Source organism: Daphnia carinata, chromosome 8, assembly GCF_022539665.2.
Source record: "Daphnia carinata strain CSIRO-1 chromosome 8, CSIRO_AGI_Dcar_HiC_V3, whole genome shotgun sequence".
Taxonomy (NCBI): domain Eukaryota; kingdom Metazoa; phylum Arthropoda; class Branchiopoda; order Diplostraca; family Daphniidae; genus Daphnia; species Daphnia carinata.
Window position 1 is genome coordinate 5,927,221 of NC_081338.1, and position 26,267 is coordinate 5,953,487.

The 26,267-nt window shown below is 41.7% G+C and overlaps 8 protein-coding genes across 11 annotated transcripts; 3 read left to right on the top strand and 5 right to left on the bottom strand.

Moving 5' to 3' along the window:
• The first annotated feature begins 1,491 nt into the window (after window positions 1-1,491).
• On the top strand, window positions 1,492-15,257 carry LOC130700347 (neurotrophin 1-like). Of its 4 annotated transcripts, none has more exons than XM_059496651.1 (5): window positions 1,492-1,610; window positions 13,961-14,025; window positions 14,107-14,186; window positions 14,244-14,371; window positions 14,438-15,257. In XM_059496651.1, the coding sequence occupies exons 1-5, from the start codon at window positions 1,596-1,598 to the stop codon at window positions 14,909-14,911; spliced, it is 762 nt and encodes a 253-aa protein (XP_059352634.1). In that variant the 5' UTR covers window positions 1,492-1,595; the 3' UTR covers window positions 14,912-15,257. The 4 variants fall into 4 exon arrangements, with proteins under 4 accessions (XP_059352634.1, XP_057378378.1, XP_057378377.1 ...); XM_057522395.2 differs by lacking the exons at window positions 13,961-14,025; window positions 14,107-14,186; window positions 14,244-14,371; window positions 14,438-15,257 and adding exons at window positions 5,781-5,845; window positions 5,924-6,003; window positions 6,071-6,204; window positions 6,269-7,048 and having other exon boundaries at window positions 1,493-1,610; XM_057522394.2 differs by lacking the exons at window positions 1,492-1,610; window positions 13,961-14,025; window positions 14,107-14,186; window positions 14,244-14,371; window positions 14,438-15,257 and adding exons at window positions 5,593-5,697; window positions 5,781-5,845; window positions 5,924-6,003; window positions 6,071-6,204; window positions 6,269-7,048.
• LOC130700351 (uncharacterized) lies at window positions 3,996-5,146 on the bottom strand. The gene is made up of 2 exons (XM_057522400.2): window positions 5,014-5,146; window positions 3,996-4,941 (listed from the first exon to the last, which is right to left on the bottom strand). The coding sequence occupies exons 1-2, from the start codon at window positions 5,035-5,037 to the stop codon at window positions 4,360-4,362; spliced, it is 606 nt and encodes a 201-aa protein (XP_057378383.1). The 5' UTR covers window positions 5,038-5,146; the 3' UTR covers window positions 3,996-4,359.
• On the bottom strand, window positions 7,634-8,648 carry LOC130700349 (neurotrophin 1-like). Its single transcript, XM_057522397.2, has 3 exons — window positions 8,567-8,648; window positions 8,290-8,484; window positions 7,634-8,227 (listed from the first exon to the last, which is right to left on the bottom strand). The coding sequence occupies exons 1-3, from the start codon at window positions 8,579-8,581 to the stop codon at window positions 7,754-7,756; spliced, it is 684 nt and encodes a 227-aa protein (XP_057378380.1). The 5' UTR covers window positions 8,582-8,648; the 3' UTR covers window positions 7,634-7,753.
• Window positions 9,045-9,986, top strand: LOC130700350 (protein spaetzle-like). The gene is made up of 2 exons (XM_057522398.2): window positions 9,045-9,147; window positions 9,255-9,986. The coding sequence occupies exons 1-2, from the start codon at window positions 9,130-9,132 to the stop codon at window positions 9,852-9,854; spliced, it is 618 nt and encodes a 205-aa protein (XP_057378381.1). The 5' UTR covers window positions 9,045-9,129; the 3' UTR covers window positions 9,855-9,986.
• On the bottom strand, window positions 12,398-13,278 carry LOC130700352 (uncharacterized). The gene is made up of 2 exons (XM_057522401.2): window positions 13,177-13,278; window positions 12,398-13,106 (listed from the first exon to the last, which is right to left on the bottom strand). Exons 1-2 carry the CDS (start codon window positions 13,198-13,200, stop codon window positions 12,528-12,530), a joined length of 603 nt encoding a protein of 200 aa, XP_057378384.1. The 5' UTR covers window positions 13,201-13,278; the 3' UTR covers window positions 12,398-12,527.
• On the bottom strand, window positions 15,258-19,683 carry LOC130700356 (cell division cycle and apoptosis regulator protein 1-like). Its single transcript, XM_057522404.2, has 14 exons — window positions 19,542-19,683; window positions 19,123-19,436; window positions 19,025-19,063; window positions 18,882-18,965; window positions 18,484-18,808; window positions 18,124-18,370; window positions 17,526-18,017; window positions 17,113-17,293; window positions 16,807-16,890; window positions 16,105-16,743; window positions 15,931-16,048; window positions 15,689-15,865; window positions 15,503-15,618; window positions 15,258-15,437 (listed from the first exon to the last, which is right to left on the bottom strand). Exons 1-14 carry the CDS (start codon window positions 19,591-19,593, stop codon window positions 15,285-15,287), a joined length of 3,021 nt encoding a protein of 1,006 aa, XP_057378387.1. The 5' UTR covers window positions 19,594-19,683; the 3' UTR covers window positions 15,258-15,284.
• A 176-nt stretch (window positions 19,684-19,859) lies between these two features.
• On the top strand, window positions 19,860-23,811 carry LOC130700342 (ribosomal protein S6 kinase beta-2-like). Its single transcript, XM_057522386.2, has 9 exons — window positions 19,860-20,116; window positions 20,202-20,254; window positions 20,347-20,802; window positions 20,864-20,992; window positions 21,061-21,151; window positions 21,226-21,342; window positions 21,411-21,542; window positions 21,617-21,724; window positions 21,789-23,811. The coding sequence occupies exons 1-9, from the start codon at window positions 20,024-20,026 to the stop codon at window positions 22,179-22,181; spliced, it is 1,572 nt and encodes a 523-aa protein (XP_057378369.1). The 5' UTR covers window positions 19,860-20,023; the 3' UTR covers window positions 22,182-23,811.
• Window positions 23,663-25,813, bottom strand: LOC130700343 (SET domain-containing protein SmydA-8-like). Its single transcript, XM_057522387.2, has 8 exons — window positions 25,647-25,813; window positions 25,394-25,580; window positions 25,188-25,337; window positions 24,845-25,122; window positions 24,706-24,788; window positions 24,372-24,648; window positions 24,104-24,318; window positions 23,663-24,033 (listed from the first exon to the last, which is right to left on the bottom strand). The coding sequence occupies exons 1-8, from the start codon at window positions 25,796-25,798 to the stop codon at window positions 23,807-23,809; spliced, it is 1,569 nt and encodes a 522-aa protein (XP_057378370.1). The 5' UTR covers window positions 25,799-25,813; the 3' UTR covers window positions 23,663-23,806.
• Window positions 25,814-26,267: the final 454 nt, after the last annotated feature.

Genomic DNA, 26,267 nt, shown 5'->3' on the forward strand with positions numbered 1-26,267 from the left:
AAATTATTTATTGGCGAAAGGTGTGTATCTGCAAGTCAATTATCTTGCTATGATTCTCAATCGTGACCCCATCATTGGCAAACAAAATCGACTTTCGATCTAAACATATAAATGAAGGAGTTTTCTATTAAACGAAAAGAAATTACGTTTCCTTCTCTGGAGAACAATTTTCTAAAAGTATACGCTAGACATAATATTCACGTAGCAAGACGTAGTTATAGCTTAAGTAACACCCGAGGACATTTCGAAGGCCTGCGGTTTGTTTCCTTTTTGGTTAGCTATTAAGAATAGGTTGTCCGAACGGCTACAATTTCTCCCGCTCTTATCTTATTTACGACCGTGCTCTCATAACGATCAGGAGAGCGAAAATAATAAGCGAAAAGAATCGGGAGAGAACGGGGCGTAATAGGCCTCCCCTATTCTCATCGTGAGCCAGGAGCAAGGTCATTGTAGCAGCCGAAAGAACCTAAGGTATAACATTTGGTCTGCACAACATGCGGTCTTTTGTATAACGGTCGGCCGTGCAATGTTTGAATGTGTTACGCAAACGTGAACGCATTCCTGTCACGGACGAGAAGAAAAACGATGTCAAAATGACAACGATTGAGAAGATTATAAGGGCGTGGCTTTCATGCAAAAATGATTACACTCGTGATTTCGTTTGGGGGTGGTGAAAGCTCGCGAAAAGAAATGCCTGTTCACTGGCTAAAACATTTGCGGAACATCAACTTGCGATTCAAGTTTGGCACCTCGGAATGGGATTGTGTTAACATTTGCCGGTCAGGTGCGTTTAGTTGGTACGATGTAGTGCAATGAATCATTCCGTTTTTATGTAGACCCATGAAAGATATCGTACTTGAAGTTTAATAATTGGACCCCACATCTAATAAAAGCCCAACAGCCTTGACGGGTTAACTGTTCATTCGTTATGGGGTAGTAATTAGTCAAGGCGAATATCCACTTTGGCACGTATTTCACACACCTACAACTTGAATGAGATCACCTACTTTCGGCCAGGTCATTAAACGTGTACACCGTGAACGGAAAACGTGCAATCATTCAACTCAAAATTTTTGCACAGGTATAAGTCTTATAATATAGACCCACTTTCTAATCATATGTTGTTATTGTCTTGATCCATGTCGCTGTGAAACTGGACGCAATGATAATGTGGTTGTATGGCTTGCAATTTCAGTTTTCTACAACGCAGTTACGGTTTTCTTCGGGGTGGTATAATGTGATGGTCAAGTTCATCTTCCAGCAACACCTGCAAAAGATATAAGATGGGGATGCCCGAATGCCGATGACTAAAGTGAAAGTTGAGAAAAAGAGGAGCATAATATTTTGGGAGGCGATAAGGCTGGAGAGAGTTGATCATTTCGAAAGATTTCTACGTGAAAGACCGCCCTTCGTGTTTCCATTGGTCTTGAGAGTTTGAAAAAAGGGCGTAGTCCAACCGACGTGGTGACTATAAAAGACGGGATCCGTTGGTCAAACGAAACACAGAACAACTCGAGGAGCTCTCAGTGCTCGCAGAACAATTCCTTCTTACTGCTGTATTTTTTCACCTCCTTTTTACCTTTAATCAATCCGGCATGTCTCTTGCAGTGGTGAGTCCTAACTCTATTTATTCATTGCATCAACGTCTTAATGATCAAACTATTTGGACAGGAGATTTTGTTGTTCTGCGCCGTCGGCGCCTGGGCTGAAGAGTTGGCTGCTGAAGGCCAGCATTACAGGTAGGAATTCGTTTCTAAGCTACGTCCTATATCCAATGGTCAACAAAATAATTTCCTTCTTTGAAACAACAGACCGGCTTACAAACCCGAGTACCCCTCTTACCAGCCAGCGTACCCATCGTATCCGTCTTACAGCAAACCATCCTGTAAGATTTGGTTGGTCTTTAAGATAATGACAAGTTTATTTTGTATCATTGTTTTATAGATCCGTCCTACCCATCATACCCTTCTTACCCAGCCTACCCCAAGTATTGCGATCCTAAAGCCGCTCCCAAATGCGCTGAGAATTCCACTGGTCATTGGTGTCTGACTGATGAGGAATACCCCGTCTACGAAGTCAAGGTACTCCTGACTCTTCTTAGCTTCTATATTATCACCTTAACTAAATCCCAATTGTATTTGATAGTACGCCATCGACTACGATCCTTTAGTCTTGAAGAAGTACGCCGATGTTGCTGACCAGTCCGCCGACGATTTGGTTGATGGCATCACCAAGGCCCAAGAAGAGAAATTCGACTATTCTCTCTACAATGGCAAGCAGTTCGATCAGGGCAACTGGGTTGGTGGTGAAGGATACATCTGCCCTAGCGATGTCGCTTATGCTCGTCCTCTTCGTGCTAAGAACACTGCTGGTGAATGGCGTGTCATCGTCCAAGACATCGCCTGGCCGACCTACACCCAAACCCAACGGACCGAGACTTGCTTGTTCCCAGAAGCCGCTTGCCGCACCTTGGCTCCTTGCCACTTTAGCAAATGCCTACAGAAGCACACCGTCCATCGTATGCTCTCCTTCGATCCTTGCGATGCCCGCAAAGGTTTCTTCATCGACACCTACAAGCTCCCATCAGCTTGCTCTTGCCACATCCCAGTCAAGGCTTAAGCTGATTAATGAGATCAACAACAAACCCACCTGATAAAAGACCATGCCCGATTTCCCCTACCCCTTAAAGACACTACTACCCTGTCTTGGACCCTAACGGCCTCCAGATAATACCTAAAACGTCAAGTTAAAAGAGAGGGACTGCTTTCAAAAAATACGGTGCCGCCAACCGTCCAATCCTCTCCAAGAAACACAGGGATCGTTTCTGGTATTCTCTGGACTTGTCCCCCTTCAAGTCCTTCTGGCCTATCCTTTCCAATCTGTCTCTATCCTTTCTTCTAAACTATCGTCGTGATTGCGAGCCACTGAGAGTTCTTGTCAAACAATACAAAATTATTTATGAATAAATCCATTGGTTTTACTGCAAGAAAATAACTTCCATATTTCGCAACTAAGTCATCTTTTATTTTTCAACTCTCTTTCCACCCTTTCCATTCTTCCACCCGTCATTGGCGTCCACCCTAACTTGCCACCCTAAAACCACGCTGCCAAATTCGCTCTTCTTTTGTTTTTCCCGCCTTTTTTCGTTGCTACCCGGCTGATGATCAGTTAGTCTGACGAATCAGCCGTAAACGGGTGACGATTCTCACTCTCTCAACTCAATAATTACAGAACGTAGGGACTTGCAAGTTTAGTGTTTTAATTAATTTGTCGATAGCAAATTGTCGACAAATTACTAGTAGTGGATATTACGATGCCTCTCATAGTTTACACACAGGTTGGGCAAATTGGCAATTTATGATTAAACAGAGGTTCGGTAATATTCATTCGGTTTCCCTCAATCCACGTTACCCTACTCGATTAACAAGAACAATGCCTTTAATAATCTTGTTGATAGATTCAAAAGGCAAAGGGAAAGCCAAGCTAGAGAAAGGCGTTGTGGTATGGATTACGACCGTAACCACCGTAACCGCCTACCAAACCTTATCCCTCATATTATTTTAAAAGTTGCAAACACCCATGATAAAGGAAAAAAAAACATTCATTTGTAACCCTTCACGTTCTGAACATACATATGATGCAACAGTGTCGTTAGGACTCTGGACACGGCCAGTTGGTTTTCATCGATATAGGCTGCATGGTTGAATCCATTTCATTTCGTTGTTGTGGAAAGACGCTCTCTAATGTTCTCGAACATTCTGAAGCCCCTCACTGAGTGTGCAGTTTGGTGATACAGTGTTTTGTCAATGTCCAACCCCTGCCGAGCAAAATTCACTGACGAAGTGCACCTGCACAGGAAGTTTCATCCTCTGCTTTAACAAAGCCAGGTAAGCTGAATTATTTCCATAGAGGTAGGCGATTGAATTGTACGTTTTAAAATTGAATTTAAGAATGCGATTGTAATACTAGAAGAAAAATTTAGAACAAGAATGAAATTGGGTATAAGATTATTTTATTATCTGCCGAGAACATAAGGTCGCGAGGGAGCAAGACACAAGTATCTTAGCGTATACAAACATTTTATAGAAAAATATTTTAATTATTAAATAAGCCACGATGTTGTTGTGGTGGTGGTGAGGGACTGCTTTCATTTGGATGTTTCGTTTTTTGATGGTACCGCCAACCTTTGCGCTCCACCGTGAGTCTTTCAATTGTTCACGAAGAGTCGACTGTGAAGCGCAGAGATGTTTTACAAAAATATCACAGGGATCGTTTGGACTGGGAGCATAGAATTAAGACAAGAACTTTCTTAAGGAAAGAAGTAGGAAAGGGAAGGATAGAAGAAGACGATGGAAGTGTTTAGAGTTTGAAAGCTCCAACGAAGCAGGCGCAAGATGCGGGCAATTTGAAAGTTTCAATGGCGAATGGGAAGTAATAATCAGTGGGATCGTAGACGAGGAAACGGTGGTAGATGCTCTTTTGCAGGCATTTCGACTCGTAACAGGTGGGCACTAAAGGGCAGGCCTTTCCAGCAGCATCGTCCTCACATTCTTCAATGCGGGCGTGTTGATCGTATTTGATGCCGTAGGATTCGACTTTGTTGATGATGACACGCCATTTGCCTTTGGTGTTGACTGCACGCAGTGGCTGCACGTAAGAAGTTTCGCTCGGGCACAGATAAGTCTCCTCTTCCAATTTGCTGAGGGTATCGACAGAGTTGGACGTCTCGGCGACGACGTTCTTGTACAGGGCCACAACGGCTTCGTAGTGTTTGTCCAGCTCGTAAACGACTTCATAGGCCGGATATTCGGAATCTTCCAGGCACCAGTTCTTGGACGTGTTCTTGGAACAGGCAGGGATCTCTGGCTCGTATTTGGGTTGATGGTAAGGCGCCTTGTAATTGTTGCCCATTACAGCCACAACACCCAAGCCGAAGAAGATCTAAATTTCAATGAAAACGTACAGAATGAATTAAAGCTCAATATGGGGATACAGGTAAGAAAATTTAATTACCAAGAAATGGTAAGATGTAGACATGGTATTAAATTTGTGACTGAGCTGCTTTGAAACTGCAGAGAATAGAAATCAAACGAAGAAGACGATGTGCTGAACTGCAATGACGGTCTGAGCTTTTATACCACGACACTTTGTTCTGCCTTGTTCCATATTAACCAATGGATACTCCCCTTTTCTTGTGGTAGAAGGACTTGTGAAAGTCCAGTCGCCTTGGAAATTATGAACACTTGTTGGGTATAGATTTTCTCTACGTCCGTTTTATTCCGAAACGCTTGCATACATCATATTCATCATTGGAGCGAGTCTACAAAATATGAAGAACACTGGTCACTAAAACTCACAGTCTACAATGTTCAGTGAAAGCGAATTCGGCCTTGGCGATTGCTGAAGACACCACCGAACCCCAATTTCAATATTTTAGCGTAACGATGCGGAGAGAGCTGAGAACAACTTGTGTTTTTCAGAGATTTCTAAATGAATACGTTAAGACAGCCCCGTTTACATCCATTGGTTGGAGGCGAGGCTTTCAGGTCCAACCTACACCTTCGCTATAAAAGCCCAAAGCAGTTGGTCAAAGACACACAGATCACTTAAGGAGTTCTCTGTGCACATACATCTCTATTCATTCCTGTACAACTTGTGTTTTTCTTAAAATCATTGTTTAACATGTCTTTTGCAGTGGTATGTAATCCTCTAATTCATTGCTGAGTCAATTGTTGAACACCGAGCATCTTAAACTAAAAACATTTCTTCATTTTGGACAGGCTATTTTATTGTTTTGCGCAGTTGGCGCTTGGGCTGAAGATTTGGCTGCAGCAGAACAGTACAGGTAAAATTTGATTTTGTTTTTTCTCTTAAAAATGAAATCTTATCAAGCTTTTGCGACTTTATCTTGTTACAATCAAAGGCCGGCTTACAAAACAGAGTACCCCGCCTACAAGCCAGCGTATCCTGAGCCGCAATATCCCTCATACAGAAAACCATCATGTACGTTGAGATTAATTCCTTTGAATAGGAAGCAAATATAATTCTATCTTGATTTTATTATGTATAGATCCGTCTTACCCATCATACCCAGCTCATCCAGCCTACAAGTATTGCGATCCTAAGGCCGCTCCTAAATGCGCTGAGAATTCCACTGGTCACTGGTGTTTGACTGATGAGGAATACCCCGTCTATGAAGTCAAGGTACTACTGAGTCTTCCTAGCTTCTACATTATCTCCTTTACTAAATCCCAATTGTATCTGATAGTACGCCATCGACTACGATCCTTTAGTCTTGAAGAAGTACGCCGATGTTGCTGACCAGTCCGCTGACGATTTGGTTGATGGCATTACCAAGGCCCAAGAAGAGAAATTCGATTACTCTTTCTACAACGGCAAGCAATTCGACGAGGGCAATTGGGTCGGTGGTGAAGGTTTCATCTGCCCCAGCGACGTCGCTTACTCTCGTCCCCTTCGTGCTAAGAACACTGCTGGTGAATGGCGTGTCATCGTCCAGGACATTGCCTGGCCCACCTACACCCAAACCCAACGGACCGAGACTTGCTTGTTCCCAGAAGCCGCTTGCCGCACCTTGGCTCCTTGCCACTTCAGCAAATGCCTGCAGAAGCACACCGTCCATCGTATGCTCTCCTTCGATCCATGCGATGCACACAAGGGCATCTTCATTGACACCTACAAGCTTCCATCAGCTTGCTCTTGCCATATTCCAGTCAAGGCATAAGCCAAACAAACTCACCCTATATTCTCACTGACTCTTCCACTCAGACTGGCTCATATCCCATAAAATATCCCGGACCGTGACGGCCTCCAGATAATACCCAAAACGTCAAGTTAACGAGAGGGACTGCTTTCATAAAAACGGTACCGCCAACCGTCAATTCTCTCCAACACAAGGATCGTTTTTTGTATTCTCTGGACTTGTCTTCCATCAAGTCAATTCTTTCCTTTTCTCCACCTCCTTAACTCTCGATGTCGTAGCTGCAAGTGACTGTGAGTCTTTCTCTACAAATAAAACATATTTATGAATCAATTTTATTTTTTTCTTATGTATATTAATAACGGAAAATAATCCTGGTAGTGAAAAATGCCAAGGATCTATCCATTTAAGACATAATGGTCACACAGCATTAAAAGTTCCATCTAGCAACGTCGGTAAGACGTATGTGTTTGTCTTCTGTAACATTAGAACGTTTTTGTTGTTTCTAGGATTATGGCTAGAATAAGTAGTGTTTCTCGAGAATAATTTAAAATATTCTGATGTTGTCGAATTGAGGAAACAACGGAAAACAACAAGCTCTGAATTTCTATTCGAAATATTCGTAAGTATTTTGCATCGCCATCTTTTGCTATTAGAATATCACTGATGTGGTCAGGGAGAGCAATGTTGAATTGTTGCATTTCAGTGCACAACTACTGGTAGATGACATTTTATTGTTTATGAGATTTATTAATGGTAGGCAAAATCAAAAAGCTCGAACAGCCCTGAGCTTCAAACTGTGTCATTCAATGGTAGTGAAAGAGTTTACGTTTTCATTGACATGTAGTCTGAATGACATCCAAATCAGTGTAGCTTGCAGTTGATTACTCACTAGTCAAGATTAAACTAAAAGCACTAGGTGTCAAGCACATTTTTATTTTACTCTTTTCAATAAAATCACGCTATAGTATTTGGGTTTCATAAAGATACAATGTGGACTACGTAGGTATAAAGTATACAGGATATTTGAATTCATTAAAGTTTTCTTGTCACTCGACATGAACAAGCTGATGACAACTTGTAGATGTCAACAAAAATTCCCTTCTCAGGATCACAAGGATCAAAGGAAAGCATTCGCTGATAGACGTACTTTTGATGGCATTTACTGCCATAGCAGGGAGAGACAGTACGACAAGATGCTCCAGGAAACAAACAAGTCTCGATCCGTTGGGTCTGTGTGTATCCTGGCCAAGCAATATCTTGCACGATGACACGCCATTCACCGTCAGCATTCACGGCACGAAGAGGCCGGGTGTAGAGGACGTCGCTGGGGCAGATGTATCCTTCGTCTCCAATCCAATTGCCCTTTTCGAACGCTGTGCCGTTATAATCAGGGTACTCAAAATGGTCCTCCGATAAGGATGTCAGGCCATCAACTAAATTATCAGCCGATTGATCTTCAACATCAGCATATTTCTTTAGCACCAAAGGATCGTATTCGATGGCGTACTGGAGAGACGCAATACTTTAAGGCACTTGAATAGCATAGAATGGTTTTGAGTGAGACTTACTTTCACCTCTTTGACTGGGTACTCAGTATCTTCAAAACAGAAAGATAATGTGCCGTTTTTCGAGCACATTGGTGCCTTGCGAGGGTGGCAATAATCGTTTTCTTCTTTAGGCTTCGCGTAAGATGGTTTCGTGTAACGTTTAGCATCGGCTTCTGGCTCTGCAATAACACCAGCCATCACGGCACAAAGAAATAGCTAGATATTTATAAAAAAATAATCATTAATTACGATATCAAAGATAAAAATTGTGTTGCCCTTATTGCTGATTAAAACTTACCATTACTGTTTTCATTCTGATAACTTAAGAAAATGCCTGAGTAGTGGATACTGTATCAAACTGTCTTGTTGATTGACAGCTACCAACTGATGCAAATTATCCAAGAGAGAAGTCATTTTATAGTACACTCCAGAGCGTTGAATGATCTGTGACCAAGTGAACGAGAAACTTTCGCATTGCGTTATACCAAAAGGTAGTTTCACCGATGGTGGTTCACATATTATTTGGAGAAATAACTGTTTCACTTGTTACGTCTTAAAGAAGCTGTGAATTTTGAAATATACAGGAACCACAGTGATCATTTGGTTACCACAAGTGGTTACATCATTGCTGGACCTCCAACGTGCAAAATTGCATTCTGCGTTCCTCGGTTGATTTGAATGGAACCACTACGTCGGTTTCTTTATTGAAACTACCTTATCAATTGAAAAGGAAAGCTATCTTCCTCTTGCCGCGGTAGTTTGCTGTGATGATCGTATATAAAGCCAAGTATGTGTCTCGATTGATGAGCAGTCTTTTTCTAGTAGCAATTCAGATAGTTTTACCTTATTCTCAACATCAACATGTCGATTCAGCTGGTGGTAAGGATAAGCAGTAGCTAAACAAATACGTGTTCTCTTTATTATTTATTCGATGCAAACACGAAAAGGTAATTGTACTAATCATTATTTTTTTTTACTGTATGCAGATCATTGCTACTTTGGCGATTGGAGTTTTCTCTTCTGCTGATCCAAACTATAAGCCTCGTCCTCCACAGTATGCTGCCCCACCCAGATACGAATACGTCGAGATTCCGCATTGCGCTAAGAACACAACAAAATCCTGGTGTCTCGAAGACTCTGAATATCCTCAACATGAAGTCCAACAAGCTCTCGATGAACACTACCAGGCCGTCCTCGCTTTCTACAAGGACAAATTGGCCAGCACAGAAAACTCTGTCAGTGGTTTGGAAAAGTTGAACGACGAGGTTTACCTTTGCCCGAGTTCCACTGGCTACATCCGTCCACTTCGTGCCATCAACGTCGATGGCAAATGGCGCACAATCATCAACAACGTCGAGTCTTATGGCATCAAGTACACTCAAACTGCTCGTGTGGAAGAGTGTGATGTTGTTGTTGGGACCAGTTGTCCATTAATCGAGTCGTGCTACGCCTCGAAATGCATCCAGAAGAACATCTTCCATCGCTTTTTGGTTTACAATCCCTATGATGAACATTTCCCATTCGCAATTGAGAAATTCAAACTTCCCGGCTCGTGCGGGTGTGTCGTCGGAGCTTTCCATCCTTGAACAACCACAAAAGTCTCTTGAAGTAATATAAGGAAATGTGGTTGATGTACCGACCGAGGTATCATGTAATTCATATGAAAATTCGTAATATTTTTGCTACTGGTATTTGAATTAACTCATGACAAAGTAATACAATTGTGTGCTAATAAAAAAATTATGCAAAGTGTATCACTAGCTAGCCGCACTTCTGTACGCCCTACTGATGGTAAGGAAGGAAGGAAGGAAGGTAAGGAAAACAATATTGTATTGGTATTGAGGAGGGTCACAAAGCCCGATAATTAGCTGCCTGCATCCATGAACCTAGTGGCCATGGTGTGTCTTGGGGAGACTTACCAACAACCTACGAGCTACGATTACTTCTTCTCTACCGCAGTTTGTGGGTCGATCTTCAACATGTAGTGAACGGTACTACAGATCGATTTCAGCGTCTATATACGTGTCGAGTTGTTGTGCAGGTGTCATAAGTGTAGTATTGTTTTTTGTAGTGTGTTATTTTTAGCTGGCCTTTTTAGGCATAGTTGATGATGCATATCTTGATTGAAGCATATCCTTGATGAAGTTAAATGTAGTTCGATGAGATGAGATGTCCGTTGCGATATTTGATGACGTAGCATGTAGAAATACAATGGTTGCATGTGGAAGGGAGGTGGGAGGAGAAGGAGGGCATGGCATGGAGGAGGGAAGGGAGTTGGAGGTGACGGGAATCGAACCGGCGGAGCGCCAGTTTAAAAGGCGAACACTATAACCACTGTGCCTGGACCGCATTCCAACAAACATTTTCTTTAATCGTCCACCCGTTAAACTGCTTAGCTTCAATAATTTATGCAACTACAACATGCGCTATTGGTATAGCATGCGAATATCTTTTCGATTGTTTGGGTCAAAGCTATTATTTTATTTTTATTTTTTTGTGCTTGCTTTAACCAATTCACTTTATATATTATTAATCTATTTTCTTTGCAAAAAATATTTAAAAATATTTTTATTGTTTTATATTTAATCTCTAATATTTCTACAAAAAAATATTCGAAACTGAAATTGGCAATGCCGCGTTTTCCGGGAAATTTCCGCTCATTCAACGTGTGAAGTTCGGCGAAAGAAGTTCATAGGTGATTGTTCGGTTGGATACCTACTTAAACTACCTGATGTAGTATTTCAATTCAAACAATTTCTCCGATTGAATATACGTGAAAAAACTCTAAAACGAGGAATAAGAAAAACAGGTCATGATTGTTTAAAAGTTCTTAAATGTAATGGCCGAAATTCAAACCCTTCCCCCCGCAATTTTTCAACGTCCCTAATTCTCACAAAGAACACTTTCAATCTTCAGCTTGCTTAAACTGTAAGATACGTAAAAATACCACAACTTGTCTTAGTGCTGAATGCAAAATGTTTTTTTTTTTACTGCACCCTCATCCCAATGTCTTGTTTTTACCATTTTGTTCTACTGCAGTCAGAATTTCAATCTCACAAAGACGTTAGTGCAGTCCCACCGTTTGTTCACCAGCGCGCCATTTTTGTTCACATAATTTCAAGTGCATTTCAGTGAATCATTATTTTCAAATCGATAAGTTCAACAGGCTGTAACATTTTGATGTCTCATCTTTCAAATGCTCTAATTCTGCTATTATTTTTCATTCAAGTTTTCAATTATGTTTTAGGGCAAATCTGGTTCCTTGCAAATTGATTGCGGTACTATTTCATTTTTGGATAATTGGAGTCAACAAAACTAGAAAAGTACTCTCAACGTTTGCTGAAAGGATGTTCATGAAATCACAGCGTACTGTAAGTCTTTCAATGTAGTTGATGATTAATTTCACCTATTTGTAAGGAGCTTTTTTATTATGAGTTACACTAGGTTAAAGCATTGATAAGCACTATTCAATCTGATGGATTATTTCTACTGATTTCAAGTGCTGATATCTACGGGAGAGATGGATTGCTACAGAGAAGTGTGCTTAAGCCAAATTACTTAAAATAGATACTGGAAGTCAAGAAGAATCACATTCAAGTAAACATGGCTGTGATGAGGTCTAGAAACATTTGAAATTTACACCATTACATTGTCTCTTTATGCCCTTTTGAACTGTTACTTTTTGTCTAATATGCAGGAATTCTGAAAAATTTTGAAAGAAAGTGACGTATTCGTATCAGTGAAAGCTTCACATGCGATGGCTTCCTTTTAAACATTTTCCATCGTGTACCTTAAAGTTGGAATTACGTAAAACGAAACTTTTCCTACTTTTTGATTGTCACAAACACGCGATAAACTCTCGATGCTACGCTACAGGTTTCCTGATATTTGGATAAAGCAGATGGAGTAGGCATTTGAAATCCGGAACCATCAGCAGTGAACTGTGCGCAGGACACGTTGGAGTCAAAAGGAATGGTTATAATCTACCTTTTTCGTCGATTTCGTTCGTCAGCGCAAATTGTACAATTCTCAGACCAAGTAATCGAGATCAGATATCTATAAGAAACATAGTTCGGCGCAGGAAAATTTCAGGTAAATATTTTGCATCTTTATTCTTAAATATGCCATAGAATTGGGTTGATGAGGGACTGGTTTCATTTGGATGTTGATACTACTGCCAACTTTTGTGCGTTACCGTGAATCGTTCACCTGTTCAGGATGAGGTAACTGGGAAAAGATTTTTAAAATGATAAAAGTCTTTAAAGTTTGAAAGCTCCAACGAAGCAGGCGCAAGATGCGGGCAATTTGAAAGTTTCAATGGCGAATGGGAAGTAATAATCAGTGGGATCGTAGACGAGGAAACGGTGGTAGATGCTCTTTTGCAGGCATTTCGACTCGTAACAGGTGGGCACTAAAGGGCAGGCCTTTCCAGCAGCATCATCCTCACATTCTTCAATGCGGGCGTGTTGATCGTATTTGATGCCGTAGGATTCGACTTTGTTGATGATGACACGCCATTTGCCCTTGGTGTTGACTGCACGCAGTGGCTGCACGTAAGAAGTTTCGCTCGGGCACAGATAAGTCTCCTCTTCCAGTTTGCTGAGGGTATCGACAGAATTTGACGTTTCGGCGACGACGTTCTTGTACAGGGCCACAACGGCTTCGTAGTGTTTGTCCAGCTCGTAAACGATTTCGTAGGCCGGATATTCGGAATCCTCCAGGCACCAGTTCTTGGTTGTGTTCTTGGAACAGGCAGGGATCTCTGGCTCGTATTTGGGTTGATGGTAAGGCGCCTTGTAATTGTTTCCCATTACAGCCACAACACCCAAACTGAAGATCTAAAATTAGTTGAAAAAAAAAGAAAAAAGAATTAGACAACGCGATTCGATAGAGGATTCTTCAAGTTACCAAGAAGTGGTAGGATGCAGACATAATAGTGAACTTGTGATTGTTCGGATGGCTTTCCAGAAAAAGAAGAGAGTTGAAAATCGGCTGAAATAGACGACGTGTTAGATGGTTGTGACCGTACACGTTTATATACCGACGCAGTTTGTACCACCTTGTTCCAATTCAACTAGCGGCAACTCCCCCTTTTCTCTTGCGGAAGGATTTGCGAAAGTCTAGGAACCTTGAAAATCATTTATGCGTTTGCTCAACTTTCTCTATCTTTGGTTTTAAAAAATCATTTAGCTTACTGAGGAAATTTGAATTTGAAAATAGTGATAAGCGCAAGGTGATCTAGTCTAATTGCTCTTTAATTCTAGGTTCATTATTGGATGACACACAGTTTATGTCAAGCACATTGGTATATTTTATGAAGACCAAATGAAAGTGAATGCCTTCTTTGTTGGTGACCCTGCGTAAACAAAACAGTACCTTCAATGTTTAGTGAGGTGAGAGCTAAAGGAATAAATATTTTTATGAGATTTCTTTTTTGCGCAAAGACCTCCCAACTGCTTCCATTGGGGCTGTAACCACGCAACATGGGAAAAGAGGCGTCGCCAGACGGACAGCTTGGCTATAAAAGCCTTCGTACGTTGGTGAAAGAAACACAGAATATCTAAGGTGTTTCAACTGCCTGCACATCTTAAATTATTCAGCATGTCTTTTGTTTTGGTGAGTACAACGTTTTGCAACTCTCGCTGCGACCACTTACTGTTTTTATATCTCAACAATACTTTGCATGTTACAGGCAATTTTGTTGTTTTGCGCCGTCGGTTCATGGGCCGAAGATTTAGCTGCCGAAGAGCAGTACAGGTAAAGAATCTGTTGTGGTGCTTTAGAGGCTGGTGGTTAAAGAATAACTATCATAATAATTTTATATCTCTTTAATTAAAGGCCAGCTTACAGACCAGAACATGCGGCCTACAAGACGCCATATTCAGAGCCACAATATTCTTCGCACAGCAAACCGGCCTGTAAGATTTTACTTTCCATTTGGTGTATTTTGTTAGTTATTTCCAAATCTTGTACAGATCCATCATACTCATCTTACCCAGCCTACCCCAAGTATTGTGATCCTAAAGCCGCTCCCAAATGCGCTGAGAATTCCACTGGTCATTGGTGTTTGACAGATGAGGAATACCCCGTCTACGAAGTCAATGTACTACTGAGTCTTTCCTGGCTTCTACTTTATCACCTTAACTAAATCCCAATTGTATTTGTTTAGTACGCCATCGAGTACGATCCTTTAGTCTTGAAGAAATACGCCGAAGTTGCCGATCAGTCCGCCAACAACTTGGTCGATGGTGTAGGCAAAGAACAAGAAGAGAAATTCGATTACTCTTTCTACAAAGGAAAGCAGTTCGATCAGGGCAACTGGGTTGGTGGTGAAGGTTTCATCTGCCCCAGCTCCGTCGCTTATTCTCGTCCTCTTCGTGCTAAGAACACTGCCGGTGAATGGCGTGTCATCGTCCAGGACGTTGCCTGGCCCACCTACACCCAAACCCAACGGACTGAGACTTGCTTGTTCCCAGAAGCCGCTTGCCGCACGTTGGCCCCTTGCCATTTCAGCAAATGCCTGCAGAAGCACACCGTCCATCGTATGCTTTCCTTCGATCCTTGCGATGCTCGCAGAGGTGTCTTCATCGATACCTACAAGCTTCCGTCAGCATGCTCTTGCCACATCCCCGGCAAGGTTTAGACCTACAGTCAGGACCAGCAATATGACTCTTCGATTTGACTCCTACTCCCCACATGCTCAAATATCATCGAAAATCACAAATCCTGACGGTGTTCTGATAAAATGCGACTGCTAATTGTCAACCATCTGCACATTAGGTTTGTATGGTACCATTTTCTGGATTTGTCCCTCATTGGGTCTGCTAGGCCAATGTGTTTTCTTCAGTTTCAACAACGTGACTGCGAATTCTGGAAGTTTTTGTAGAACAATTGAATACGTATTTAAAAAACATAGAATTTTTATCATCCACGAATCGGTGCATGTTGCTTGGAACTCAAGAATCAAATAAAACAAATGGGGGAAGAGATTTTTATTATAAAATACGTGAAAACGTTTACTGTTCTTCTTTATCTAGAAATACTGATTGTAGTGTTTGTGAGTCTAATGGTATCTGCTCCTCTTTAATCACTTCTCCTTTTGAAGCTAAAAGATTATTGCTGATTGCCTGAATCTTGCTGATACCATGGACATATTGGTTGACACATTCCTTAAAAAAAAAAGAAAAAATGGAAATAAGATCTTCACGGATTTTCATAAGTCGTTGTTATTTACCTGAAGCCGCGTCAATTCTTCAGTTGCCGAATCCGCCCGTAATTTTTCCGCTTCCAATTGTCTACATAACGAAGAGTTGGTTTCTGTCGACTTGGTCAAATCCACTCGGCATGTCGCTACATGAAACCATGGACGGATATTTAATAACTGTGCGACACTGTCTAAGTTAGAGGTAATTTGTTTTACCCAATTGATTTTGAGCCAGTTTAAACTTTAGTTCGCTTTCCCTCCTAGATTCCTCAGACTGTTCCAGTCGTACGAGCAACTGTTCGACATTCACATAAACACCGTTCAATAAGATTAATCCGACTGGTTCGCTGGCTGTTACTTCCTTCCCGTTTGTCACCTCATACGTCGAATTATCTATGATAAAGAAATCATAGTCAGCTACACGTTTTAAAGAAAAGACGGACAAATTCTTCTTTTACCTAAAGGTACATCACTTGGTTGATCTTCCTCCTCTTTGGTCATCAAAACACTTTTCTCAATGAGTTTCTTGTAGCGGAGGCAATCGTCCGTGATCACTTTCTGAAGTAGCTTCCTGACCTAAGAACAAAATCAGCTTTAAAATTGAAGTAGAAAAACAGTTTGGCATCGCTTACCTGAGCTCGTGATAATTGTAGCCCTAACGTCAGGAAAAGATCTTCTAAATCTTTGCTGGCAATGTAGTTAGCATGACTTAAATCAAAGTAGCAATAAGCTAAGAGTAACGGGGCATTGTTCATTAGCCTTCCGATTTTCATTTCTTTCCTTTTCTTTTTTTCCGTCTCTTCGTCCTCTTTCTTGTCCCTCTTTTCTTTTCTCAGATATTCATTGACAACCGATCGATAGACCAATGCACCGAAATCACGCATCAGCATTTCATTGATGAGTTCAGAGAAGAGTGAGACTTCGAAGGTGTGCTCCTTGGTATCTTCCAGCCGATAATCCAGAAGAACGGAAAGACTGACCAGGGAACAACTGAACTTGCCTCCTTTGGCAGTTGGAGATGGATGGACGAGAATTTGCGGTGAGGCGACAAAATCTAACCGCCGACTACTATCCGTCTCATCCGCAGGAAGAGAACTTTCTCCACTTCCTGATTCTTGAGGTTCTTCTTCGGCAAGTTGGGCATCTTCCCGTTTACGTTTCTCTTCTTCAGCCTCACACTTTAAGGCTATTGTTAATCGCGGGACAAGCTGGGTCCGCATACCTTTACTACTCAAATTCCGCGCCTCCAATTCCGATTTGAGTTCACTAAACTGAAACAGACAAAAAGATGAGTATCTATTTTATTAACGGGAGAAATTTATCGAATTACTGACTTTGAGATTTTTTGGCTCAAGTTTTGAATAGTGAGAAGCTTCCTTTAATGGATCAACCGCGTCTTCTTTTGGTTCGTCTTCCATCTGCATAAAAGAAAAACAACACAAACGGATACCGATGTAAATCTTGGAATCGTCTCCAACTACACAATCTAAAAAAGAGCATTATTCTGGAAGAAGTCAATCGTCGTAATGCAGCTCGGTCGAAATAAAATAAATAAAAGAGTTTGCTCGTCGAAATCAAAAACCAAACGACAAAACAGAAAGAAAAAAAAAACAGTGAGAAGAATTAGTAGTCTGCGATGCCTTAGCTTCAGGATCGGCCTCAGCTGGCTCGTTGGCCGGTTGCATATAAGACTGGACGATGGTCTCCCACTGGTTGGCGGTGGGAACGCACGACCAGACATCTGGTACAAAGAGCAGGACATTTTCAATGCGACTTTTCATGGACGAGACTCGGTGGTAGCGGATCTCGGCCACGCGGTACCTAATCATACGGACAAAATGATTATTTTCCACTAATTAGCACAGACGCGACGGCCATCGACTATAAATATTCGAGAATCACTGAGCAACACGATTCATCCTGGAAGGGCAAATCAAAAGGATTAGAATTTGAAGCAACAAACATTCTCGTTCTACCGGGTAGAATACAACACTTCCTGAAAAATAGAAATGTCAAAAATTACATGCAGTGGGTTATCTCGAGAGCTACTCACCATTGAGTGCAAGCGCTGAGATCGATGCCTGTTAGGGCCTTGCAGGTGCGAATGGCCGTTCTAATTAGCACTTGCGGATCGGACTTGGGATCGGCACCGTCCAGCGACGGACTCCAAGGCCCTCCGATCGCCATAGTCTCGTTCTTTCCGCGATGACCCACTAGGAATCGAATCAATCGAGCGGGATGGACAAAATCTTCTTTGTCTTCATCCGGACAGCATTTGCGAACGAATTCATCCATTGGAAGAAGACTGAGAAGCATCACTTTTGCGCTGTACGCATAATCAGCATCGGAAGGCTCGTAAACAGCAGTGTTTTCTGTCGGAGGTTCAACATCCTTGTCGAAGATGTGGAATGAAACTGGACTGTCTAGCTGTAAAGGACGATGGATGGGGAACGAGTCGACCCACCAGTAGATGGAGTTCAGGAAATCAGAAGGCACATACATATGGTTGTACCGGCGCCTTAATTCCAGGAGATTGGCTTCTCGACTGGAAAAATTGTAAAGTAAATCAAATATGTAAAAACCCATTGTAACAAAAGTATTTCCAATTATCCTATTTGGAACTAGTGGGGGGTAAAAGAAAAAATGTTTACCAATCCAAGGAGACTTTGGGGATCTGTACAGAATATCGAGGTGTGGCCCGAACCCTTCGCCGAGGTGGTGGGGAATTCTGTGGGCTACGACTACGTTTACGACCCGGACTCCTGCTGTTGCTTCTGCTGCGTCTCTCTCGCGTTCTCGAGTCCCGGCTTTTAGGAGTCGCTCTATCCGATTCCCGATAATCGTTTGTGGTCGCTCTTCCGCGATTGGACCAATCCCGATTCATTTGTTTGTTCACGTCTTAAAAAAAAAAAAAAAAAAAAATCGGGGTTAATAATAAGAAACAAATATAATGAAACGAGTTGCATTAGGTAAATGGCCGATTGGGTAAGTTTTGGAGGCCATTTGTTTACCATTTTGGCAGAACGTTGTGGGTGCGAGGAGCTTCTGAGGTGGTTGTTGTTGCTGTGGTAACACCGGAGGTGCTATGACTTGAACCCGTGTGGCATTCCACTTGAACGGCATGGATCCGTTATAGGAAGCTTCTACCAGGACGCGATCTCCGACCTGCGGCGCAGTACCTTTGACGACGCTTGCCTGAAATATCACATCTTCGTCGATAAAGCCGAAGTTTTCGTGCAACTTCGTTACAAGTCCACTGAAGACTCGTTGTTTAACTGTAGTTTGTTGCTGTTGAGACACACACGATCTATTTACTGCATACGTAGTAGTATAGTTCTGTGACAACGACGAAAGGTACATCTTGGGTAAGGTAGTATTTTACAAAATGCTTTCACCAATCATTACTGACCTGGACTGAAGATAGTGTAGTAGGCATAGCCAACCCAGGTGGTGCGATACTTGTCGATATGGACGTGGGAATAACTAAACTTGACTGATAAAAGGAACAATAATGTAGTTTTTTTCACTGTGACATTAACTTCTAATATCTACCGGCTGAATCTGAATAGTTCCTTGAGGAATACCAACATTCTAAATTAAGAACATTAAAAGATGAGGTTTATGTACCATAAGAAAATGAATCAACTGACCTGCTGCAAGCTTATAGAAGGTGTGAAATATGTTTGATGGGTTGTTGCCTGGTGCTGGGATGTGGCTATATTTGCCAACTGTGCTTGATTTATTTGGACTTGCCCAAAGGTACAACTGGCTGGAGTTAACTGCTGATTTAACAGTAGATGTGCTTGATTAAGGGGAATTTGAACCTGGTGGCTTTGTATGGCTGGCGTTAACTGGACTTGGCCTATTTGATTTTGGGCTGCCAGGTGAGTGGTTGTCAATGCTGGCTGGCTCAACGCAACAGACTGAACTGTCATTTGTTGAGCCAGCATTGGCTGTTGTTGAACTGCAATTTAAAAGAAACAAGACAATTTATCATTATTTGGACAATACTGTTGGACGACGAGTATGTCATTAATTATATCCTATGCTATTATTAACTTCTTGTTACCATTATTCCGAACCCATGGAGGATTTTTCTGTGATGGATTATAATGAGCCATCCTTGAATTTCTACCGAACGTAAGTCACGTAAAATTGTAAACATTCACCTTGGCAAGTTGTTTAGTCAAACCCCTAGGCTTCGCTAAGAAGTTGCAAGTTTTTCATGCAAATTAAATAAACTGTGGTGAAGATATTTAAAAAGAGCAATCTTTAAGTTTTTCTTAAAACTAATTTAATAATTGATAATTTTCAACGTTGCTTATTGCGAAATGTTTTTGAATTTCCGGTAAAGGCAACGTATGATCTTGTATATTGCTCTCACTGGCTAACTCGTGGCTTACGTTTTCCCTTCACAAACCTTCTGCTAGTCCGTGTTTTTGAGAAATTAGAGTTGATTCATCCAGTGAAACCGTCGTAGTATCATATCTCAAAGGCGTTACGTTTTAAATCTTACCTTTCAATGTAAAAGTTTTTCGTTCATTTCCCAAAATGGCTGGAGTTTTTGACATCGATATTAACGATTTGGATGGAAACAACGTGGATCTAGACGGAGAGTCTGATGACGACGTGATTGAAGTTGAAGTAAGCTGCTTTCAAATTTTATTCAGGGTCATGTTTGACCTGGTACTTGGATATAAGATTTCACATTCCATATTTGTTCATTTAGCAAGACCAGCTTGCCGACAAGGAACCATTCCTGCTTCCGTCTTCATATATGGAGTAAGTGTACCATTGATCTAGATTAAGTTATATTGCACAACCACTAAAGAATGCTTTAATAACATAACTATGTGCTTGGCTGTATTCTGTAGCTCTCCTGATGTTGAAGCTGTTCAACTATCAGAGACCACTGTTAACCCTGGTGCAGAGAAGACTGGCCCTCAGGACTTTGAACTGAGGCGCGTACTTGGCAGAGGTGGATACGGCAAAGTCTTCCAAGTGAGAAAGCTGACAGGAAAAGATGCTGGCCACATTTTTGCCATGAAAGTGCTGAAGAAAGCCACGATTGTGCGAAATCAGAAAGACACAGCTCACACCAAAGCAGAGAGGAACATTTTGGAGGCAGTCAAGCATCCATTCATTGTCGACCTTATTTACGCTTTCCAAACTGGAGGGAAGCTTTACCTAATATTGGAGTACCTAAGTGGTGGAGAACTGTTCATGCATCTTGAAAGAGAGGGAATATTTATGGAGGATACAGCAAGCTTCTACCTTGCAGAAATCATTCTGGCTTTGGAGCATCTCCATTGCCAAGGCATCATTTATCGGTAATTCCGTCTTGAATTATGGGTGTTGCGTTTCTGCCTAACCAACGAATTCTGACCTTAGGGATTTGAAACCCGAGAATATCTTGCTGGATGCACACGGCCACGTCAAATTGACCGATTTTGGTTTATGCAAAGAATCTGTTGAAGACGGGGGCGTGACGCACACATTCTGTGGAACAATCGAATACATGTAAGGTCGTTGAACTAATAAAAAACGAATTAGATCCAGTTCATCATGCCAAGTCGTGTTTGCAATAGGGCCCCGGAGATTCTGACGAGGAGTGGCCATGGCAAAGCTGTTGATTGGTGGTCTCTTGGCGCCCTTATGTATGATATGTTGACCGGAGCGGTATGTATTTTGAAATCTTTTCTTTTGACATCTGACCGATGGTCGTCAAAAAAACTTATCCTCTTGTTTACTAGCCACCATTTACGGCTGAAAACCGAAAGAAAACCATCGAGAAAATTTTGAAGGGAAAATTGAACCTTCCTCCTTATTTAACGCCAGACGCCCGTGATTTGATTCGCAGGCTGTTAAAGGTGGGTAGTGTATTTTTCCTTGTTGCAAATAATTTGGTTTCTAATCCGTGTTATTTTCTCCAATACAGAGAGGAGTTGTCTCGCGTTTGGGCAGTACAGTCGCGGACGGCGAGCCTGTGCGGATGCACCCGTTTTTCAAGGCGATTGACTGGAATGAAGTGGCTTGTCGCAGACTGGATCCGCCCTTTAAACCTTGCCTCGTAAACTGTCAACATTTATTTTGATAATAACCTCTTATCAGTTAATCTGACTCGTGTAATATCCGAATGTTTAGGCTAGTGCCGATGACGTCTCCCAATTTGATACCCGTTTCACCAAACAGACCCCTATCGACTCGCCCGACGATTCTACTCTCAGTGAGAGTGCCAATATGGTCTTCCACGTAAATCCGAATCCTATTTTTTGAAACCAATTCCTTGATAATAAAAAACCCAATAATTGAACAGGGATTTACTTATGTCGCACCGTCTGTTCTGGAGGAGATGCATCGACCGCAAGTGATAAAGGCGCGATCACCTCGTAAAGGAATGTACACCCATGGTCATAGTATGACGACCCCTTTCGGCGGACATCGCCAGCCATTGGTAGAAACGGCCGAACCATCCAATGGAGTTGCGTGTTCCAGGACTACTGGATTCTATTTGAATCCTATGCCGTCGCAGCAGTTGCAACAACAGCAGCTTCATCAACAGCATCACCACCAACAAACGCAACAACACATTGACATTGACGAAGAAATGGTTTGGCATGACGACTCGTCGTCCATTTCGGCGGCGACTATTCCCGGGTCCAGTCAGCACTTCTATCCCAGCAATTTTCCGCTACCGCCGCATTTATGATGCGACAGTGTTTTTTTTCCCGCCTTCGCGATAGATCAATAGTTTCAGTGGACTATTATTACAACTATTACTAATTCTATTACTACGCTAGATATAAATTGGGTTTCAACCTCGGCTCATTTCCCCCCCCCCCCCTCCCAACGCCCATGCGAAGCCAAAATGCAAAAGAAAAAAAAAGAATTCAACGAGATGTGAAATTTGTATAGTTCATAATAGCCAATAATCTGTTTTCCTCTTTCTTCTAGGATTTCTCTTTGGGCAGCCCTTTTGGTGATCCCTATAAGAGAAACCCCTTTACCTACGAATATTACAATTTCTCTTTCCCTGCCCCCTTAACCCTAAATTCCTTTATCTAGCAACGTGACCCATTCAAAGCTGCGTTTCCTCTTTTTTTAAACTTTCGGTTTATCTTGTTTTAGGTTTCCAAGTTTTTTCATCGATATTTCCCCTTTATTTTGTCATCTAGGGTTTTTTTTTTCCTAAATTTTCGGTTGCTCGTATTCCTACCTACCCAAATTAACACTTTTTTTCCCTCTTTATTCAGTGCCTTAAGTAAAGCGAGATAACTTAAAATATTCCTTTTATAACACATCTTGCAAACAAAAGTTTTGTTCGTCTCCAAACGTGAGCTTCAGGATGGATGAATTAGGCCCAGAAAGGATCAGGACTATGAAAGATATCCTTTTTTTTTTTGTTATATTAATCAATAGAAAAGAAAGTTACATTTAAAAAAATAGGATAATAATAATTCAATAGGAGCTAAAAGAAATTGAAGATCGGAAGGGTGTGGCGTGACGATATCTTCGTCGCTGTTTTTCCTCCCCCAAAATCCGCCACCCTTTTTTTTTTCACTTTAATTTATCCAACAATTTTTCTTTTTCAAGCGTGTCGTGATTTGTTTGTTATATCGCCCCGAATTACTTTCCTCATTCTTTATTTTTCGGATTTTCGTTTCCCTCCGTTCGTCGACTTTACAACTCCAGAAAGCTCAAAAATGACTTCCCACCCGATAATGGAACTCTTTAAGTGTCGGTTCAGTGTTGGACGTGCAGTTAGTTATGGGGGATAGACGAACATATCGAATGCCCCCCAAACGCTTGGAAGCGATCCGCTAATTATTATTATTCCTTTTTAGATCGAGAAAAAACAAAATCCTTTAATTTAAAAAGTCAAATAGTTCAGCGCTTTCATGTCCCTCCACCAGCAACTAACATTTCGTGACTTGATTTGCGAAGATGTACAGATTGACACATCGACTTCTTCTTCATTTTCCTTACTCACTTGATATGTGGACGCGCTAATTATCCATTTTTTTTTTCATTTGCCTCATGAAAACCTGTCGTTCATTGTTTTCCTTTTTTTTAAATTAAAGCGCTTTCGCGATAGAGGAATAAGAATTAGAGAGTAAGCGTCGGAGGGCACAGTTGGAGATGACGAAAAAAATTAGACAGTAAATCAATAAAAAACAGTTTCTTTTTTCCTCCTTTTGTGCGTCTGTATGTGTGCAAAATTCTTGTCCGTCTTTGCCTCTCCCCGATATCATTTTTTCCCCATTGTATACGTGTTATAATTTTTTTTTTCCCTCCCCTTTTTTCAATGACGCAAATAAACGGTATGGAGAGCAATTAGATGGAAGCGATCCAGCGTCGGATTTGATCAAGTGCCTGTACAGCGCAAACAGCTCCTTCGGTTGAGGCTGCATCTTCGAGCAAAAGGATTTGTGTTGCTTCAGACAAGATGGCCTCGACAGCAACGATCCTTTCTTTAAATTCAGCTAATGTGCAATGCCCAGCTTCGTACGTCCGTTTGGCCAGCAGCAACATCGGCGCATACAACTCGTAAAGGGTAACTCCTAATTTAATAAACATTGAATGTCGGTATCAATTAAAATTCAAAAACTATTTTTAGGGAAGGCGACAGACCTCTGACTCGAGTGAGTCCAGGTTCGACTACATCGGCGACGGATAGTAATTGTTGGCAAATGGAAATTTTACGTTCCAGCTGTTCCATCTTCAAGGTGTTGAGTAAATAATTTTCGTCTCGGCCGTACAGTTGGCTCAGTGATTGCCTGGCACTCGTGAACAAGAAATGATTGGGATGGAGCGACGAGGCGTGTCGGCTAAGAAACTCTTCCAACCTAATATCGTACGATTGAAACAAGGATTGCGTCTAATGGATTTGGCTGCTTACTTTTCAACGTCCTTTGGTCCAATGTTCTCAAATTCGTCTTTCAGTTGGTCAATCAGTTGGGTCACAACAGCTGCGTCTAACTGATGAGAGCAAGGAGAGCATTGCCATTGCGTTTCGTTCTCTTCCAGTGGCTGGATTGGAAGCATGATGCCAATCGGACATCTGGGGCAACGTAGTGCCGATAAAAACGTCAAACATTCCGTTGGATCTGAGCAACGGGGACAATCACATTCGAACATTTTGCTCTGACGCAAAACGGATCGACGATCATTTGTCCCTGCATTTTTAATTGTTTTATAGATTTTTAAAAATTGAAATCTCGATAAAAACGTACCGTCTAGCGGAAGTGTGTAAGTTGTGAACAGTTGTTCGCCTTTCTTAATGGCAACTGAGGCACGGACGGTCATTTCGTAAGTACTAACACAAACGTTTGATATTAAATCAATTTCTATTTCAAGGTACATGCAAATTACTTGGAGTCGATGACGTGATGCGTGTTTGCTACACATCTATGAGACATCATGGACCCTGTGGGGAAAAGGCCCAATATTTGTTGACGTTTGCTGCCGGGCAGGCGAATTTCAAAGGCGTTGACGTCCAGCACACCGCAAGCCGCGTGAATGTCTTCCTCGCTGAATTCATTGGCCAATCCGCAAACTTTGCGAAGAAATTGAACGACATTCACTTGATAAATTCTCCACATTTGCGTCTGTCGACGTAGATCATTGTGATGCACCAACCCACTGAATTCCTGTACCATTGGTAAGTTAATTAGTTTTGGAAATGTTTTTAATTAACGTTCCTATTGCCAAATACCTCAAACAGTTTCGGCTGTGTAGTTTTTAACAAAATACCTCTGAGCGGAGTGATGCATTGATAGACTGGATGAGGTTTGCTCATATCGTTAATGCTGATGCACGATCTTGCCCGGCTCAGTACGACGCATTCCGTGGCGTGTTCAGGACTCTTTGTTTAAAATTGATTAATAGTATTGTGAGATTGAAACATTAGGAAATGCTCACCTTGGCGCACTGTTCCTGGCAAAATGGGAAATTACATCCAGGGCATCTGAAGAGACTGGCCACATTATCTAGACTCGTAAAGCACTTAAGACAGCATGGCCGGCAGCCCTGTTTCGGACCTACGATGGCAGCTTTTTCTCCAAAAATAATTTCTCCAGGTTTTAAGTTCCTCGTAGCAACTAAACAGCTGTTGCGCAATAAATCTTTTTAAAAAAATGTCACACGAACATTAGGTACCACAAATTTCATTTACCGTCCGAATTTCTCATTAAACACAATTTTGTAAGGTTTGCAGGACATCTTGTGGATGGCCTCATCTTTGTTTGTAAACACTTCTCCGCTTCCATCACACGACGCGTTTGATTGAAATCCATTGCAAGTTATCGGCGATTCTTCGAGACTCATGCTGCAACTCTGGTAACTAATGCTAAACGAAAACGTGCGACTCTTCCTGATGCCTACGTGGTTAGAAATGGAGGGGGGAAACAAACACCATTTGTATCTTTACTTCACTTATGGGTCGTCTGGTCGAGTGGCTAGCTTTTAAAGGTTGTTTTCATTGGCTCTCACGTTGTTCGTAGATGAGCTTTGGAATGAAGAGCCAAAATGTTATTTTAGCGGCAAACAATGTCTTCAACTCATCCGTCAACTTCACGAAGGCCATCTTCCGCATTTCGTCCGAACAGTAGGTAAACACGATTTTTGTTCGACATTTGTTGCGTCGCAGTGCGATTGAGGAATTCACGCATATCAACACGTTCCCTGACTTGTCGTAAGGCTAAGAAATTTTACACAAAAAAAATTCGTAAAACGTGTCGTGGGCGGGCACTATTTTCTTTGCCGATGAGTTTGAACGTGGCCCGCATTCCCACCA